The sequence below is a fragment of the Pagrus major genome, chromosome 10, assembly GCF_040436345.1.
Source record: "Pagrus major chromosome 10, Pma_NU_1.0".
NCBI lineage: Eukaryota > Metazoa > Chordata > Actinopteri > Spariformes > Sparidae > Pagrus > Pagrus major.
The window spans coordinates 19,812,767-19,833,160 of record NC_133224.1 but is presented as its reverse complement, the minus strand read 5'-3'; the positions used below and the strand labels follow the sequence as shown (position 1 = coordinate 19,833,160).

The 20,394-nt window shown below is 39.1% G+C and overlaps 1 protein-coding gene across 1 annotated transcript; it reads left to right on the top strand.

Annotated features, from left to right (window-relative positions):
* Window positions 1–7,176: 7,176 nt before the first annotated feature.
* Window positions 7,177–20,394, top strand: LOC141004127 (up-regulator of cell proliferation-like). The gene is made up of 2 exons (XM_073475625.1): window positions 7,177–7,431; window positions 13,968–20,394. The coding sequence occupies exon 2, from the start codon at window positions 13,976–13,978 to the stop codon at window positions 18,644–18,646; it is 4,671 nt and encodes a 1,556-aa protein (XP_073331726.1). The 5' UTR covers window positions 7,177–7,431; window positions 13,968–13,975; the 3' UTR covers window positions 18,647–20,394.

The following is a 20,394-nucleotide window of genomic DNA, read 5'->3' as shown; positions in this document are numbered from 1 at the left end:
TGATCATATGTGTCATTGTCTTTTACCACACCTCTTGTGCTTGGCAGTCAAACTGCACCTCAAAGTGCAGGCAAACTCTGACAGAACATGAATTATCAGTTATAGCGAAACTATTACATTATTCCCACAGAGCCCAGCCCTCCTGTGCAGATTGCAGTCTATCAGGTCAGCAGTGAGTCACTCTCTCTGCGATGGGATCCCCCTGCTGGTGATGTGGAGAGTTACATTGTAACGTGTTGCCATGAGGGAGAAATTTTGCAAGAGAAAACAACTGACACAAACGACCTGACTCTCAGCAACCTGAGTCCAGGGGTGTGTTACTCTCTGCAGGTTTCTGCACAACTTAGGAATGGAAGAAGAAGCAAGCCAGCTGTAACATCTGCCAACACAAGTAAGTTAAAGGAAATCACAAGTGCATTCAAAATGAAGAATTATTTTTCAAAATAAATTTAGACACGTAGGGGCAACAAGAGGATTGTATTAGATTAAATCAAATACAATCTTATAGAAATAAAACTCTAAAAGTGAAATTAAAGTAATATTCAGACCCCTGCACTCCAGTAGTGCACCAACACAAAGACCTTCTCAGGGCAATGTGGGTTTGTAGGGACATTGATTGATGGTCACTAAAGTATGGGTGACTGCCATCATGTAAAACCATGAACATCCAAAAATCCTAAAAATTAAGTTCTTATTTCATTTTCCTTGACAGCCAAAGATGGTAAGTAATACCTCAATGATATGTAGCAGCAATGTCATGAGCAGGTCTGTAGTGGTACTGAAAAGTAAAGGCTGAGCAAACCCTTACATTAGCTATTTCATTAAAGAGAGCCTTCATTGATAGATGGATCTGTCAGTCTGTTTCATAACTGATGTCAAACTAAGCACAATCATTATGGCCTTTATTGTGGATCAATGTTTAAGATAGATCAGGGTGGATCGGATCAGTCTCTTTCGATTGAGGTGCTTACATGAGTTATTTATATTCTTGAGCATTTATTCTGATTATTAGTGGATATTAGTGTCCATGTAAATGCAGCTAGTAAGCTCAAACCATTTTACATTAATTAGCTGAGCTCTGTGATTAAATACTTTGTTAGGTTGTGAGGACAGCCCAGTCACAGGTTCCTTTGTTTAAGACTTTTGTTAGAGCCCAGACCGGCCCTGTTAGGAGTCACACCCCTATCTCAGCCGCTCATCCTCATCATTAGAATAGTGCAGTGTAATCTGAGTTAATTCTATTTCTTATCTCTTATTATAATGTTTATTTTTTACATATAGATATATTGAGATGCACTTCTCTTTTGACAGATGTCCCTCCACCAGAAATAACAGTTCTCAGTGTTGGTCAGGAGACTGTTTCCTTTGGTATACCACTCACTGATGACTCTGTTAAGTATACACTGGAATTAGACTACTCCTGCGACACACAGAGAGGCAGTTTGATCAGAGACGTCTCCAGCACTGTGGAGGTTGAGGGACTGATTCCTGGGACTGAGTATACTTTCAGCATCACAAGGATTGGAGACAATGGAAATCGAAGCAAAGCAACCTCGCTGTCTGTCTTCACAGGTAAATCTGAAAAACAAATGAATACAAGAAAAATCAAACAGAGCTAAAACTACAAAGTGTTGTCTGAATGGTCTTTGTACTCAACATATGCACATGTACTTCTTACTAAGAGGTTAGCTCTGAATTTATGTTATGAAGGTTAATTTCAGAATAAAGAGGTGGTAAAATGTTCTTCAAAGTGCATGAAGTGATCATATGTGTCATTGTCTTTTACCACACCTCTTTTGCTTGGCAGTCAAACTGCACCTCAAAGTGCAGGCAAACTCTGACAGAACATGAATTATCAGTTATAGCGAAACTATGACATTATTCCCACAGAGCCCAGCCCTCCTGTGCAGATTGCAGTCTATCAGGTCAGCAGTGAGTCACTCTCTCTGCGATGGGATCCCCCTGCTGGTGATGTGGAGAGTTACATTGTAACGTGTTGCCATGAGGGAGAAATTGTGCAAGAGATGACAACTGACACAAACGACCTGACTCTCAGCAACCTGAGTCCAGGGGTGTGTTACTCTCTGCAGGTTTCTGCACAACTTAGGAATGGAAGAAGAAGCAAGCCAGCTGTAACATCTGCCAACACAAGTAAGTTAAAGGAAATCACAAGTGCATTCAAAATGAAGAATTATTTTTCAAAATAAATTTAGACACGTAGGGGCAACAAGAGGATTGTATTAGATTAAATCAAATACAATCTTATAGAAATAAAACTCTAAAAGTGAAATTAAAGTAATATTCAGACCCCTGCACTCCAGTAGTGCACCAACACAAAGACCTTCTCAGGGCGATGTGGGTTTGTAGAGACATTGATTGATGGTCACTAAAGTATGGGTGACTGCCATCATGTAAAACCATGAACATCCAAAAATCCTAAAAATTAAGTTCTTATTTCATTTTCCTTGACAGCCAAAGATGGTAAGTAATACCTCAATGATATGTAGCAGCAATGTCATGAGCAGGTCTGTAGTGGTACTGAAAAGTAAAGGCTGAGCAAACCCTTACATTAGCTATTTCATTAAAGAGAGCCTTCATTGATAGATGGATCTGTCAGTCTGTTTCATAACTGATGTCAAACTAAGCACAATCATTATGGCCTTTATTGTGGATCAATGTTTAAGATAGATCAGGGTGGATCGGATCAGTCTCTTTCGATTGAGGTGCTTACATGAGTTATTTATATTCTTGAGCATTTATTCTGATTATTAGTGGATATTAGTGTCCATGTAAATGCAGCTAGTAAGCTCAAACCATTTTACATTAATTAGCTGAGCTCTGTGATTAAATACTTTGTTAGGTTGTGAGGACAGCCCAGTCACAGGTTCCTTTGTTTAAGACTTTTGTTAGAGCCCAGACCGGCCCTGTTAGGAGTCACACCCCTATCTCAGCCGCTCATCCTCATCATTAGAATAGTGCAGTGTAATCTGAGTTAATTCTATTTCTTATCTCTTATTATAATGTTTATTTTTTACATATAGATATATTGAGATGCACTTCTCTTTTGACAGATGTCCCTCCACCAGAAATAACAATTCTCAGTGTTGGTCAGGAGACTGTTTCCTTTGGTATACCACTCACTGATGACTCTGTTAAGTATACACTGGAATTAGACTACTCCTGCGACACACAGAGAGACAGTTTGATCAGAGACGTCTCCAGCACTGTGGAGGTTGAGGGACTGATTCCTGGGACTGAGTATACTTTCAGCATCACAAGGATTGGAGACAATGGAAATCGAAGCAAAGCAACCTCGCTGTCTGTCTTCACAGGTAAATCTGAAAAACAAATGAATACAAGAAAAATCAAACAGAGCTAAAACTACAAAGTGTTGTCTGAATGGTCTTTGTACTCAACATATGCACATGTACTTCTTACTAAGAGGTTAGCTCTGAATTTATGTTATGAAGGTTAATTTCAGAATAAAGAGGTGGTAAAATGTTCTTCAAAGTGCATGAAGTGATCATATGTGTCATTGTCTTTTACCACACCTCTTGTGCTTGGCAGTCAAACTGCACCTCAAAGTGCAGGCAAACTCTGACAGAACATGAATTATCAGTTATAGCGAAACTATTACATTATTCCCACAGAGCCCAGCCCTCCTGTGCAGATTGCAGTCTATCAGGTCAGCAGTGAGTCACTCTCTCTGCGATGGGATCCCCCTGCTGGTGATGTGGAGAGTTACATTGTAACGTGTTGCCATGAGGGAGAAATTTTGCAAGAGAAAACAACTGACACAAACGACCTGACTCTCAGCAACCTGAGTCCAGGGGTGTGTTACTCTCTGCAGGTTTCTGCACAACTTAGGAATGGAAGAAGAAGCAAGCCAGCTGTAACATCTGCCAACACAAGTAAGTTAAAGGAAATCACAAGTGCATTCAAAATGAAGAATTATTTTTCAAAATAAATTTAGACACGTAGGGGCAACAAGAGGATTGTATTAGATTAAATCAAATACAATCTTATAGAAATAAAACTCTAAAAGTGAAATTAAAGTAATATTCAGACCCCTGCACTCCAGTAGTGCACCAACACAAAGACCTTCTCAGGGCAATGTGGGTTTGTAGGGACATTGATTGATGGTCACTAAAGTATGGGTGACTGCCATCATGTAAAACCATGAACATCCAAAAATCCTAAAAATTAAGTTCTTATTTCATTTTCCTTGACAGCCAAAGATGGTAAGTAATACCTCAATGATATGTAGCAGCAATGTCATGAGCAGGTCTGTAGTGGTACTGAAAAGTAAAGGCTGAGCAAACCCTTACATTAGCTATTTCATTAAAGAGAGCCTTCATTGATAGATGGATCTGTCAGTCTGTTTCATAACTGATGTCAAACTAAGCACAATCATTATGGCCTTTATTGTGGATCAATGTTTAAGATAGATCAGGGTGGATCGGATCAGTCTCTTTCGATTGAGGTGCTTACATGAGTTATTTATATTCTTGAGCATTTATTCTGATTATTAGTGGATATTAGTGTCCATGTAAATGCAGCTAGTAAGCTCAAACCATTTTACATTAATTAGCTGAGCTCTGTGATTAAATACTTTGTTAGGTTGTGAGGACAGCCCAGTCACAGGTTCCTTTGTTTAAGACTTTTGTTAGAGCCCAGACCGGCCCTGTGAGGAGTCACACCCCTATCTCAGCCGCTCATCCTCATCATTAGAATAGTGCAGTGTAATCTGAGTTAATTCTATTTCTTATCTCTTATTATAATGTTTATTTTTTACATATAGATATATTGAGATGCACTTCTCTTTTGACAGATGTCCCTCCACCAGAAATAACAGTTCTCAGTGTTGGTCAGGAGACTGTTTCCTTTGGTATACCACTCACTGATGACTCTGTTAAGTATACACTGGAATTAGACTACTCCTGCGACACACAGAGAGGCAGTTTGATCAGAGACGTCTCCAGCACTGTGGAGGTTGAGGGACTGATTCCTGGGACTGAGTATACTTTCAGCATCACAAGGATTGGAGACAATGGAAATCGAAGCAAAGCAACCTCGCTGTCTGTCTTCACAGGTAAATCTGAAAAACAAATGAATACAAGAAAAATCAAACAGAGCTAAAACTACAAAGTGTTGTCTGAATGGTCTTTGTACTCAACATATGCACATGTACTTCTTACTAAGAGGTTAGCTCTGAATTTATGTTATGAAGGTTAATTTCAGAATAAAGAGGTGGTAAAATGTTCTTCAAAGTGCATGAAGTGATCATATGTGTCATTGTCTTTTACCACACCTCTTTTGCTTGGCAGTCAAACTGCACCTCAAAGTGCAGGCAAACTCTGACAGAACATGAATTATCAGTTATAGCGAAACTATGACATTATTCCCACAGAGCCCAGCCCTCCTGTGCAGATTGCAGTCTATCAGGTCAGCAGTGAGTCACTCTCTCTGCGATGGGATCCCCCTGCTGGTGATGTGGAGAGTTACATTGTAACGTGTTGCCATGAGGGAGAAATTGTGCAAGAGATGACAACTGACACAAACGACCTGACTCTCAGCAACCTGAGTCCAGGGGTGTGTTACTCTCTGCAGGTTTCTGCACAACTTAGGAATGGAAGAAGAAGCAAGCCAGCTGTAACATCTGCCAACACAAGTAAGTTAAAGGAAATCACAAGTGCATTCAAAATGAAGAATTATTTTTCAAAATAAATTTAGACACGTAGGGGCAACAAGAGGATTGTATTAGATTAAATCAAATACAATCTTATAGAAATAAAACTCTAAAAGTGAAATTAAAGTAATATTCAGACCCCTGCACTCCAGTAGTGCACCAACACAAAGACCTTCTCAGGGCGATGTGGGTTTGTAGAGACATTGATTGATGGTCACTAAAGTATGGGTGACTGCCATCATGTAAAACCATGAACATCCAAAAATCCTAAAAATTAAGTTCTTATTTCATTTTCCTTGACAGCCAAAGATGGTAAGTAATACCTCAATGATATGTAGCAGCAATGTCATGAGCAGGTCTGTAGTGGTACTGAAAAGTAAAGGCTGAGCAAACCCTTACATTAGCTATTTCATTAAAGAGAGCCTTCATTGATAGATGGATCTGTCAGTCTGTTTCATAACTGATGTCAAACTAAGCAGAATCATTATGGCCTTTATTGTGGATCAATGTTTAAGATAGATCAGGGTGGATCGGATCAGTCTCTTTCGATTGAGGTGCTTACATGAGTTATTTATATTCTTGAGCATTTATTCTGATTATTAGTGGATATTAGTGTCCATGTAAATGCAGCTAGTAAGCTCAAACCATTTTACATTAATTAGCTGAGCTCTGTGATTAAATACTTTGTTAGGTTGTGAGGACAGCCCAGTCACAGGTTCCTTTGTTTAAGACTTTTGTTAGAGCCCAGACCGGCCCTGTTAGGAGTCACACCCCTATCTCAGCCGCTCATCCTCATCATTAGAATAGTGCAGTGTAATCTGAGTTAATTCTATTTCTTATCTCTTATTATAATGTTTATTTTTTACATATAGATATATTGAGATGCACTTCTCTTTTGACAGATGTCCCTCCACCAGAAATAACAGTTCTCAGTGTTGGTCAGGAGACTGTTTCCTTTGGTATACCACTCACTGATGACTCTGTTAAGTATACACTGGAATTAGACTACTCCTGCGACACACAGAGAGACAGTTTGATCAGAGACGTCTCCAGCACTGTGGAGGTTGAGGGACTGATTCCTGGGACTGAGTATACTTTCAGCATCACAAGGATTGGAGACAATGGAAATCGAAGCAAAGCAACCTCGCTGTCTGTCTTCACAGGTAAATCTGAAAAACAAATGAATACAAGAAAAATCAAACAGAGCTAAAACTACAAAGTGTTGTCTGAATGGTCTTTGTACTCAACATATGCACATGTACTTCTTACTAAGAGGTTAGCTCTGAATTTATGTTATGAAGGTTAATTTCAGAATAAAGAGGTGGTAAAATGTTCTTCAAAGTGCATGAAGTGATCATATGTGTCATTGTCTTTTACCATACCTCTTGTGCTTGGCAGTCAAACTGCACCTCAAAGTGCAGGCAAACTCTGACAGAACATGAATTATCAGTTATAGCGAAACTATTACATTATTCCCACAGAGCCCAGCCCTCCTGTGCAGATTGCAGTCTATCAGGTCAGCAGTGAGTCACTCTCTCTGCGATGGGATCCCCCTGCTGGTGATGTGGAGAGTTACATTGTAACGTGTTGCCATGAGGGAGAAATTGTGCAAGAGAAAACAACTGACACAAACGACCTGACTCTCAGCAACCTGAGTCCAGGGGTGTGTTACTCTCTGCAGGTTTCTGCACAACTTAGGAATGGAAGAAGAAGCAAGCCAGCTGTAACATCTGCCAACACAAGTAAGTTAAAGGAAATCACAAGTGCATTCAAAATGAAGAATTATTTTTCAAAATAAATTTAGACACGTAGGGGCAACAAGAGGATTGTATTAGATTAAATCAAATACAATCTTATAGAAATAAAACTCTAAAAGTGAAATTAAAGTAATATTCAGACCCCTGCACTCCAGTAGTGCACCAACACAAAGACCTTCTCAGGGCAATGTGGGTTTGTAGAGACATTGATTGATGGTCACTAAAGTATGGGTGACTGCCATCATGTAAAACATGAACATCCAAAAATCCTAAAAATTAAGTTCTTATTTCATTTTCCTTGACAGCCAAAGATGGTAAGTAATACCTCAATGATATGTAGCAGCAATGTCATGAGCAGGTCTGTAGTGGTACTGAAAAGTAAAGGCTGAGTAAACCCTTACATTAGCTATTTCATTAAAGAGAGCCTTCATTGATAGATGGATCTGTCAGTCTGTTTCATAACTGATGTCAAACTAAGTCAATCAATAATCAAAACGGTATTGTGGATCAATGTTTAAGATATTCAACGAAACTCAAAGCCATTATTAAACTTTAATTAACATAGTTACAGTGTAGTATTACTCCTCATATTAAAATATATGTCTGTCAGTTTAAAGCAGGTTTGAATTTAAATTTAAACTTTTTAATTTATTTTTTATTACACAAGGCCAAAGGGATACACACACACACACACACACACACACACACACACACACACACACACACACACACACACACACACACACACACACAAGGACAGACAGAAAGGCTTCCCATTGTAACTTGCTACATCAAAGAGTGCGTGAGTACAAATGCAGCTTTGCAGAGGTTGTTTGTTCTGTTAATTTAAGCAACAAATCCAGACATGACGCATGTTGTAATTTACAAACGTATCTTGAACCAACATGATTCAAAGCCCCTCAAATGAATGAACACACTATGAATGGCATTGGCCATAACTAAAAGTTCACATAGGATTGCCTCAGTAAAGCCAGGTCTGGACCTCTAAATATATTTAAGGGTTTTGAGTTTGCATATTACATGTTGTGCACTTGCCAGGCCACAGGAGGACAGGGCACATGGGTAGCTGTCACAGCTGTTGCAAGCAAGGCAACAGAGATTGGACCCTGCAGGTTTCCATGAAACGGGTATCAAAGTACAGATAACAGTTTGGAAGGCAATGACATGAGACAACTGAGCAACAATGTCTATGTAGCAAGGAGTGAGAGGAAAAGGGCTGGTGTGTAGATGGACTGGGCCATCAGGTGGTGGGGAAAGGAAGGAAAGACCAAGGGCATTTGGTGGATGGATGGAAAATACTAATCAGGGGACCTGGGGAGAAGGGAATGCTGTGAAAGACAAGGTACAGAGACACAGACTGAGACAGGTAGTGAGTGGAAATAAGCAATTTATGCCTGCAAGTGTCAAACTGGAATTTTTTTTAATTTGCATGTTCAAATTCAAGTTAATCGTCATAAACGCTGTCGAAGGAAATTATTTTACTTCTATTATCATTTTGCTGTTGCATTTTCTTTGTATGATTTGGTTTCCTTCTTTGTGGCAGTAGCTGCGTTTACATGGACAATATTTATTCAGTCTGATTGAAATCATTCTGATTAGTGATTCCAACACAACTGTTTACATGGGTGCAAAAAAATGTAATCCGAAAAAGATGTGTGTTTACATGCCCCATGCATTTAATCCAAATATATCTTTTTTGACATATGCAAAGCGGTTCTGCCTGCTGTGAAGCATCTAACCGCCAGAAATAGAATAATTTTTTCCCCAACTGTACTGAAAATATTCATTCATTCATTCATTAGCGCCGTCTGTCAATACACCTTCCACGTTCATGTTTATTGAGCTAACGTTAGCTAATGATGAGACGTTCAAGATTGTACTTAGCAGTAATGCTGCTGTCCTCTTGAGTAGGAAATGGAGCCTCAGACGAGTTATCCTCAAACCTCACATCCACACCGTAGTCAGTCGTGTTCGCCAATCGTCGCTCTCCCATTATCAGTCAATCAATCTTTATTTGTATAGCGCCAGTTCACACCAAAAAGTCATCTCATGACACTTTCCAAATTGAGCAGGTCTAAACCTTACTCCTTGATTAATTTAATTACAGTAAACCAGCATTTCCTCCATGAGCAAGCACTTGGCGACAGTGGCGGGAAAAAACTGCCTTTAACAGGCAGAAACCTCAGAGCAGAACTGGACTCCATGGTGGGCAGCCATCTGCCTCGACCGGTTGGTTTAAAAGAGAAAGAGAGAGAGAGAGAGAGAGAGAGAGAGAGAGAGGGAGAGAGAGAGGGGGATGGAGAGAGAGAGGGGGACGGAGAGAGATAGGGGGAGGGAGAGAGAGAAGACGATGCCTCGTAGGTGAGCATGCACAGAAAAAATATATTTGTTCCAACCAGAGAGAAATGATTGGAATAAGCGTTTACATGGTTATTATTTTCCTATTGATCGGCGTATCAAAGTTTTACGTCACCCCTGTGGATCTGATTGAAAATGAATTCAGATCAGGGCGGATCGGATCAGTCTCTTTCGATTGAGGTGCTTACATGAGGTATTTGTATTCTTGGGCATTTATTCTGATTATTAGTGGATATTAGTGTCCATGTAAACGCAGCTAGTAAGCTCAAACCATTTTAGATTGATTAGCTGAGCTCTGTGATTAAATACTTTGTTCGGTTGTGAGGACAGCCCAATCACATGTTCCTTTGTTTAAGACTTTTGTTAGAGCCCAGACCGGCCCTGTTAGGAGTCACACCCCTATCTCAGCCGCTCATCGTCATCATTAGAATAGTGCAGTGTAATCTATTTTTCCCAGGAAGTCCATTATTCAATTAGACTTGAAACAATTGTGTATTAAGCCTATGCAAATCCACTCAGACAGACTTGAGAGTGAGGTATGTACTGATCCAGTTGCCTTTCTTCGTAAACCACTGGGTGTAGAGGTCCTCCATGGATGGTGGCTGGTGATGTGCTGTGCAGATTTCACCAACCTCTGTAGAGCCTTACAGTTGAAAGTGGTGCAACTGCAAAACCAGGTGATGAAGCAGCCAGTCAGGATAATGTTAGTGGTGCCCCTATAGAAGTTGGAGAGTATGTTGGATTCCATTTTGAACCTCCTCAGTCTGCGGAGGAAGAAGAGCCATTGTCTTGCTGTCTTTGTGTTAGTGTTGATGTGTTTGGTCCAGGTCAGATCCTCACTATTGTGAAACCAAAGGAACCTGAAGCTGCTGACTCTCTTTACCATCTCCCATTGAAGGTGACGGGAGCATGTACAACTCCCCGTCATTTTCTGTAGTCCACAATCAACCTCTCTGTTTTGCTGATGTTAAGATGGAGGTTATCAGGGGCATCAAGAGTTCAGGGCTCAAAGTGATTCATGATGGTTGATTTAGTGATAATGGACAGTAGCTGCTCAGGCAGAGGGATCTAGTCTTTTTATGGACAGGGACACTGGTGTTTTTTTTAAAGGTGTGGACTACAAACAGGAGCAGTCACAGGTTGGAAATGACTGTGAAGCCATCCACTATCACACAAATTAGGGTTTGTGCAAGAAAAATGTTTAACTCACTTTGAAATGGATGATGGCATGACTTGTACATCTTATTTATGACACAATTACTTCCATGTAGTGATGGCAAAATAGTTAACAAGCAATTTTTTTCTACTCATATTTTTGGGAGTTCAAAATGTAGCAGGTCAACACTGGTACATACTGCTTCCAGGAAATAGCCACAGCTTTGCAAGCTGAGTCTGGATCTCCATGAGCAGGGTCTCTCTGAGCTAGGTCTGTCTGCATTGGACCTCTCTGAACTGGATGTACCTGACTGTATCCTCTGCTTCCTAGTAATAATCAATGTATAATATCACAGCTATGATTAACATTCAGACAAATGTTTTCTACCGATAACAAACTCAAAAGTTGGATTAACTTAACAGTGTGCATCATGTCAGTAAACAGTAAACTGTGTGCAGTATGGTTCAATTCAGCACATCATTTCAGTAGACAATGACAGTTAACAGTGTGCAGTACTACCAGCAGTCACAGAATACAGCTAATGATAGCAATACGTACAAAAGCAGACAGGTTGTAAGTCCTTAGCACTAAAACGGACTATAGATACTGTGATTACCTTAGACCTCGCCAAGTGGTTCCTGGAAAAAGTGTTCACTCTCTGGGTCTGCAACCTGCGGCTCTGGAGCCACATGCGGCTCTTTTGCCCCACTGCAGTGGCTCCCTGTGGCTTTGACATTTTACATGAAAATGAATAATATATGTATATATATATATATATATATATATATATATATATATATATATATATATATACATATATATATATATATATATATATATATACACACACACATATATGTATATATACATATATATGTATATATACATATATATATTTTATCATCATCACTGCTTTAGGCCGACAGTGATTCTTGAATTCTCCTTAAGTAAAAATGCGTAGCCTACACACAGAATTGTATCTGTTCTATCAAGTTGTGATTAATTGAATGATCCTGAGTTAACACATTGTGTTTAATGCTCAAGCCCGAGGGTTGATTGCTGTATGTGGCCGAGGATAAAAAAGGATTAACTCACACTGAAATAGACTAAAATAAATTTAAACTGTCCTTTTTTTACTTTTACTGCCTGCCACTATGTGTTTTATTTATTATCAAAATATGCTACTTTTTATTTTGTACATTTTCACAAACACATGGAGGACTTGTGTAGGTCTGCATATATAGTTCTGTATTGCTACTCTATTTCTATTTATTGTCGGTTAGTTCTTCTATTTCATAAATGCACCAAAACATGGCATCACTGAAATGGAAATGCAAAGTTCAAGTACCTTATACTGTAAACTTAAGTAGCCCACTGCAGAGTTGCCACATCATGTGGAATTATAAATGAACGCTCATTGAGGCTGATTAATAATCTTGATAGGCTAATTTAGACTTTCTAGGCCGTGTTACCTTCATTATAAGACACAAATATGTTTTGCGGCTCCAGACATATTTTTTTGGTGAGGGACGGGGGCAAAAATGGCTCTTTTGATCGTAAAGGTTGCTGACCCCTATCCTAGTGCTAGCTTTACTAGCATCCTCGTCATCTGCACAGGTTTCACCAGGTGTATGCTAAGATACTGTACATGCTACCACTGTACTTAAATGCTGAGCTTAAAAAACGGCCTGATTTTTGTCCAACTTTCCATCCTTCTGAAATCCAAATCATTTCCAAACTTTTGTGTTTTGATTTGACGGTGCATTGTAAATCTGGTCAGACATGTTGCTTTTGTTTCCTTGCAAACACTACGCTAACGTTTCTGTGCCGCATCTTGCGAGTCTCGCGCTGACCTTTGAACTTTTACGAAAGTTTGAAAACGCTGTGAGGAAGTAGCAGCATAGCAGCTTCACTCAACCAATTCATAACTTTAAAATCAGGCCATCGACCAGTTCACAGTACATTTAGATCGATCCAGAGGTCCATGTATCACTGTAGTTGTATCTTTAACTTTAAACCGTTTTCCGATTCATATCAGTGATTTGTTACAACCCTACTTAACTGTATAACAATATCAGTTTAAATATTGTGTGACAAGTTCAAGTTCCAAGTTCTTAGTACGAGAAGGTTGTTCAAAGTTACAGTTACAAAAAATCTTTAAATCCAATTAAATCTTTTGTTTCCTAATAAATTACAATAATTGGTGATGTCAATGTTCATCACAAGTGTTTAATGACAACATAGTAGAATTTCATGGAAAAAAACAGCCATGGAAATAAACTCAAAATAACTTTTTATTGGTTGTACAAAGGATAAATATCATACTTTTAAATGGTGTCACCCCTTATCACACTCTGCCTATAACAATATGCACTGTTTATACTATACTTACAGTATATTTGATTATGATAACACATTTTCCTTAAATTAATACATTTTGTAAAAATTGCAAGGATCTCATTTTATTATAAAATTGGATTTGTTGTCTTAACATAGAACTAGATTTAATATAATAATAATTGCTCTGGACCCAAGTGTTACATGGATGGGCAGATTTATTACAAAGATTCAACAAGAAACTATTTGAGATTTTGGTGATTTTACATTTGAATTTATTTTGTAATCCTATTTTGACGTATCTAGCATACTTCAGCTCCAAAGAAAAGATGAGATGCAAAATTATGCAGCAGGCAGCATTTCCTAACATCTCAGCATGCAAAGATGCATTCATTCACGTGTCAATAAAATTGGACACCTATAACATAATAATTTATTTTATTTGAAGCAAACTTCATGAATGTTTTTTGTGAGAAAGTAGAATGTGTTCCACTCATTCCATCACAGAGAGATGAGAGCTGTAGAAATCATTGGAACTGAAAACTGCTGTGATGTACATGTTCTTTAAACTTTTGCCTGCAACTGTATGTTTCATGAAATCATCTACTGTATGACTGGTTTTAAGTAACAAACATCTTCATATCCACAGAGACACAAATGAAGAGCTTATTGGAGGATCTGGGGTTGGAGCAGCTCTACAAAGAGAAGCTGTCGCTGAGCACAGTACTTCAGATTGATGAGAAGACCATCACTGATGAACCTGCCAACTGTAATTCAGACCTTCCATGGTATTTTCTAAAGAAACTGATGATGGTTAATGTGACAGCTAGGAATGTGAAATGTACATCTGGTTGTGAGTCAGCCTGTGATGGTGCATCAGGAAAGACAGAATTAGATCTTGATAATCTGTTCAGTAGTCAGCATTCAGATGATATGTTGAACCCACTAGACATAATCACTGCTCTCTTTCTGTGCTCTGATGGTTTTGTACAGCAGGAAATGGCTCTCAAAATGTCCATGTGTCAGTTTTCTGTGCCTCTGCTGCTCCCTGATTGTGACACAAAGCAGTGCACGCTCATGCTTTGGGCCATGAGAGACATTGTTAAAAAGCACAGACCTCAGTCACTTTCAGAATCCAAAGGCTTTATTGAAGACAGAATTGTTGTCTCTAAACTTCCAATGATATCTTTTGTGAGAATGGGTGAGTGCTCCTTGTCCAAGTCAGAGATCCTCAATAAGCTTCTGAGCAATTCTCAGCAGTACCATGACACCTTTGTTCACCGTGATATGGAGTGTGGTGACAGTCCAAGGAAAATATCCAATGGATTAGCTGAAATTTCTTGGTACCTTCCTTGTGGGAACAAAAACATTGACATTTTCAGTGAGCCAGTAGCTGTAGCTAACCTTCGTGGGGACATTGCTTCATTTGAAACACAATTTTCTTTTTTGTGTCAGACATCTGCAGCAGTTTTTGTGTTCTTTGACAGTCTGGACTCTGACTGTGAGCTGCTTATGAACCAACAACACAAGGCAGAGATCTTCTTGGTGGGAAACCATCAAAGCAGTCACTTCAGTATGGATGGTCTAAAAAAGGTAGCAACCAAGTTGCGCTTGACTAACAAGAATATTCTTCTGAAAGCTAAGCACATGAATGACGCAGACTTTGTCAAAAAATTGCGAGTCACAGTCAGAGATGTAGTTGAGAGCTCAAAGAGGAAGATGGGAATCGAGGAGATGGCTGACATTGCCCATGAACTGAGAATCTGGGTGGATGAAGACTGTCCAGAGTGCCAGAGTGCCAAGAACAATGCTGATGCCATCACTGCAGAAATTCAAGACATCCTGAAATATAAAAAAGCGCAGCTACCCCTACATGATCAAATATGGAAGGAACTATCTCGCTTAGAGAAGGAAGAATTTCGGCTTCGAAAAGTTGGGTCTGAAAACATAGAAAAGTACAAAAGTGATCTTCAGGTACAGAAAGAAAAACTTCGGAAAAAACAGAACTCTTGTGACATGTCAGATGCAATGACATGTTTCATCAATGCAATATCAAGCCCAGGGACAGAGAGATCCTATTTCCTCAAATGGATGCGAATGAACCTCGATAACCTGTCTCGAGAAAAACTGTCTGACCTCAGGGAGCAGTACAAAGAAAAATCCAAAAAATCTGAGAACAAAGAGGAAATCAAAGAGATTGACAGACAGCTTTCCAACAGCTCACTGGGGACTGAACACTTCTTCCGTGAAATGGGTCAGATCTATGAAGCTTCACTTTCCCTTCCAGAAACAAACCGATCACGTCAACAGTTACAGGATCTGCCTAAACTATGTGCAGGATTGTTGCTTGATGGATTTCCCCTTGAGCTTGTAGATGGAGATGCATCCAACATACCTCTCAGGTGGGTGAGTGATGTTCTCTCTCAGCTCAATGACCTGGTGTCTCCTAAGAACAAGATACTGGTAGTCACAGTTCTTGGAGTTCAGAGCACAGGGAAGTCCACTCTCCTCAACACCATGTTTGGAGTGCAGTTTGCAGTCAGCAATGGTCGATGCACTCGAGGTGCTTTCATGTTGCTCATCAGAGTCAATGACGATGTTAAAAAAGCTCTCAACTGTGACTTCATGGTGATCATTGACACTGAGGGCTTAAAGTCACCAGAACTCGCACAACTGGACACCAGCCACGAGCACGACAATGAGCTTGCAACACTTGTTGTGGGGCTGAGTGATATCACCATTATCAATATTGCAATGGAGAACTCAACAGAAATGAAAGACATCCTACAAATAGTGGTGCATGCTTTTCTCAGGATGACAGAGGTGGGCAAAAAGCCCAAATGTCAGTTTGTTCACCAGAATGTGTCAGATGTTTCAGCCCATGAGAAGAACTTACGAGACAGGAAACTGCTCTTGGAGCAGTTAAACGAGATGACGCAGGCAGCAGCTAAAATGGAAAAGAAAGAGGATAACAAGAGCTTCACTGATGTGATGGAGTACAGTCCAGACACTGGGAACTGGTACGTTCCTGGTCTCTGGAATGGAAACCCACCAATGGCACCAGTCAATGCAGGGTACAGTGAGGCTGTTTATGAGCTCAAGAAAAACATTATCCAAATGTTAAGAAGTTGTGAGTCGTCTGCTAATAATATCTTGGAGTTTACAGAGTGGGTGAAAAGCCTGTGGAATGCAGTGAAGCATGAAAACTTCATCTTCAGCTTCAGAAACAGCCTGGTGGCTGATGCATACATGAGGCTGTGCAAAGAATGCAACAAATGGGAATGGGAATTCAAAAAAGAGATGTACACCTGGGTTACAGAAACTGACACAAAGATCTCTAACTTTGGCACAGTTGCTGGAAAATCTGAGACATCTAACATGTCAGATTTTCTCAATGATTTAAAAAGTGAAGCTTGCGCTGAGCTGTCCAAATGGGAGACAAAGATTCTTGAAAATCTGGCAGAGTACTTCAAGCAAACAGACGGTCATGTCTATCTAGTTGAAGGATACAGAGAAGACTTTGTGAACAGTGCAAAGAGCCTTCGACGAGAAATGGAGAACTCTGTAATCAATCAGCTCACAGCAACAGCTAAGATCAGACAGGGAATGACAGAAATTGACAGAATCAAGGAGAATCACACAACACAGATAGAGGAGAGAGTATGTGCATTGATTGAAGAATGTCGGAAACAAAAGGTCAAGATGACAGACAAGGAGCTGGACAAAGTATTTGATGAGATGTGGTATAAAGCAGTGAATGAGGTATCTTTTTCCAAGCCAAAGGCCACAGATGTCACCGCAAATGTGTCCCACTACCTGAGAACAAATCTGTCACAGAAGGGGAGTCTAGCATGTGACCTGTTGAGCCAGAAAAGTCTGCAAGATTTTGGACAGGGGCCTTTCAAATATGCCGTGGAAGGATTTTTCAAAAAGTTAAAACTCCAAGTCGGCAAGCTGTTCTGGAAAGATCACGCAATGGCTTTACAAAATATAGCTGACCGTATCATCACGGACTGCACAGAGATTGTGACTGACAAAGTGAAAAGAAATAGCAATTACCACGACACTTACATCCAGGAGATCCTACACATGATTGATGAGAAGCTGAAAAACAATCAGAATGGGAAGATAGAGATCGAGTTTGAAGTTCCTCTCAAACAGCACATCTGTGGATTTGCAGCCAGACAGTTTCAGAAAATGCATGAAGATTTCCTGCGTGAGAATGATCCCTACAGATGTCTGAATCAAAACAAAGAAAAGTTTTGTGATGATTTCAAGGATGTGTTCCATAAACGAGACCAGTGCCAGAAGAAAGCAGAAGAATTCACAGAACGCTGTTTGAGGCCTGCAGTGGAAGACTTCATCAACCGTTCCTTGGGTCCTGATATCATTGGTGAAATGAAGACAAAGTTTGAGTTCAGCACACGGATGTTCTTCCAGTATTCAATTTTACTGGATTTGCTCTCAAAGCAGGACTTTAAGAAGTATCAGAGCTACATTTGCTCATATGAGGAGTATGCCAACAAATGGGTTCTTGATTGCATCTTAAAACATTTCTCAAATGGGTCTCCAATGTTTGATTTTGAAGATCAACATCTCCAGTCAAGAATCACCAGCATAAATATTGCTATCAACAAAGCTAAAACAGAAAAGAGTGGCAACCTGAAGACATTTGTTGAGAATGTCTGTCAGGAACTTGGTGATAAACTGGTCATTTCCCAGGATGCTCTTGGTGCTTTCATGATCCTGAACAATGCTGACCAGGAACAGTTTGCTTACTGGCTCACTGAGTGTGTGAAGGACATGGAACAAGCTCTTAGGAAGAAGTTCAAAGAAACAAACATCCAAATGAAACTGAAATCTCTTCATGTGAATCCTCAGAACGAGCTTTTTTCAGAAATGATCGGCTGTGGTAAACAGTGTCCATTCTGCAAAGCACCTTGTGAGGCAGGAGGAAAAGAACATACAGAGCACCAAACTTCACTACATCGACCAAAGGGTCTGGGTAGATTCAGATGGGATGGAACAGAAAACCTTGTCATTGACATTTGCTCTTCTTCGGTGGTCAGTGACACGCGTTTTCAGTGCGCTGCCACAAATGGTGAATGGCACCCTTACAAGGATTACACAAAAATTTTCCCAGACTGGAAAATTGCTCCAGATGCAAGCCTTCAGGCATCAGACTACTGGAAATACGTGCTGGCAAAGTTCAATGATGAGTTTGCAGAAGCATATGATGCAAAGCCTGCTGATATTCCAGTAACCTGGAAGAATATCACATACGAGCAGGCAGAGGAGAGTCTGAAAAAGACATTCAACATGAAATGAGAGTACTAACATTCCTCACATGTACAGATGTACACATCTACCTTTCATAGATATTTAGAAGAGTAGAGAATCAGAAACAGTCACATACTGTATATAAGATGACAAGGTTGAAGATATTGTCAGTACACGCAGACATTTGGCCACTATGGCTTACAATGTGGATATAAGAGAAAATCATTGCAATACTGCCTAACTTTAGCTGAGGTTGCAATAAACATGTTTAATCAAAATAATCTGCTGTAATAATCACTGTTTGTATGTAATGCTGACTGCATCAACATTTTCAAGAGCTATTTTACACGCTGAGTCATTTAACATGTGAAGAACATACAAATATTTCCAGTTTGATCTGAGTTTGAATCTATAATCTTTGTGTGATCGATGAATGTCATTGTATTGCCACTGAAAAAGATGTGCACAGTTAACCAAGTCAACAGAGTGACAGAAAATTGTTTTTCTTTTTGTCAAATATCTGATATATAGTCTTTCACTGTTTACGTGGAATTCCTGATGTCAAATATTTACATTTAGTGCACTTTGTTTTAAAGTCAGTCTTTACATGGCAGGACAGAAAGTTGTTTTGCTGATTAAGGATGATAAGTTTGTTTTTGTTTCTGTGATATTTCTGATGTCAAACATTACATTTTTTTCATACACGCGTCAGTGGTATTACATACTACTGCATATTGTACTGCCGTAATCCCACAGAAAGTTGTGTTTTTAAAGTTGATGTGATTATTTACTCATAATTCATTCATTTTGTTTGTGTCTTTTTTTTAATCTATATACATATGTGATTTTCCTCACTCAAAATCAGAAACAGTCACATATTGTATACAAGATGACAAGGTTGAAGATATTGTCAGTACATGTAGACATTTTGCCACTATGGCTTATAATGTGGATATAAGAGAAAGTCATTGCAAATAGTGCTCATCTTTCACTGAGATTGCAACAGACATAGTAGATAAAAATAATCTGCTTTCACTGTATGTTAAAGTTGACCTCATCAATATTTTAAGAGCTTTTTGTGCACTTGGAGTTCATGTAATAATTAAGAACATACAAAATATTTCCAGTTTGATCTGAGTCTCAATTTGTTATCTTTGTGTGAAAGGCAACAAAATGACAGAAGCAAGTTTTTCTTTTTTCAAATATCTGATATGTTTACTGTTATTGTTTATTTCTGTGAATTATCTGATGTCAAATATTTACATTTACAGTTATAGTAAGTCAGTCTTTATGTGGTATTGTCATAAAAGGACAGGAAGTTGTTTTTATAAAGAGTGATTTATTTTTTGTTTCTGTGATGTATCTGATTCAAATATTTACTTTATTTTATACATCACTCAGTTTGCATGTGGTATTGATTATTAGAACTTAAAAAAACATGGTATGGGACGTATCTGATGCAAAATGTTTCAATGTGTTAAACGATCATTCAGTCAACATGTAGCTTTCACATGACAGGGTCAGGGTTAGTTTGTAGTGGGTTAGGATTAAGGTTAGTTTGTTCCTTATCTATTACAAGGTACAAGATAGATTTGTCATGTTTTAAACAGCATTTAATGAATGATTTTCCTAAATCTGAATTTAGAATCTCTTTGTTTTTGTTTCTGTGAAGTATCTGATTCTGAATATTTACATTGTTTAAAAGAATTCAAATGTCACTCATTCTCTATGTGATAGTTAACACGTATACTTTACTCACTCCTGTTAACTGATTCAATAAAGAGACAAAATTGTCA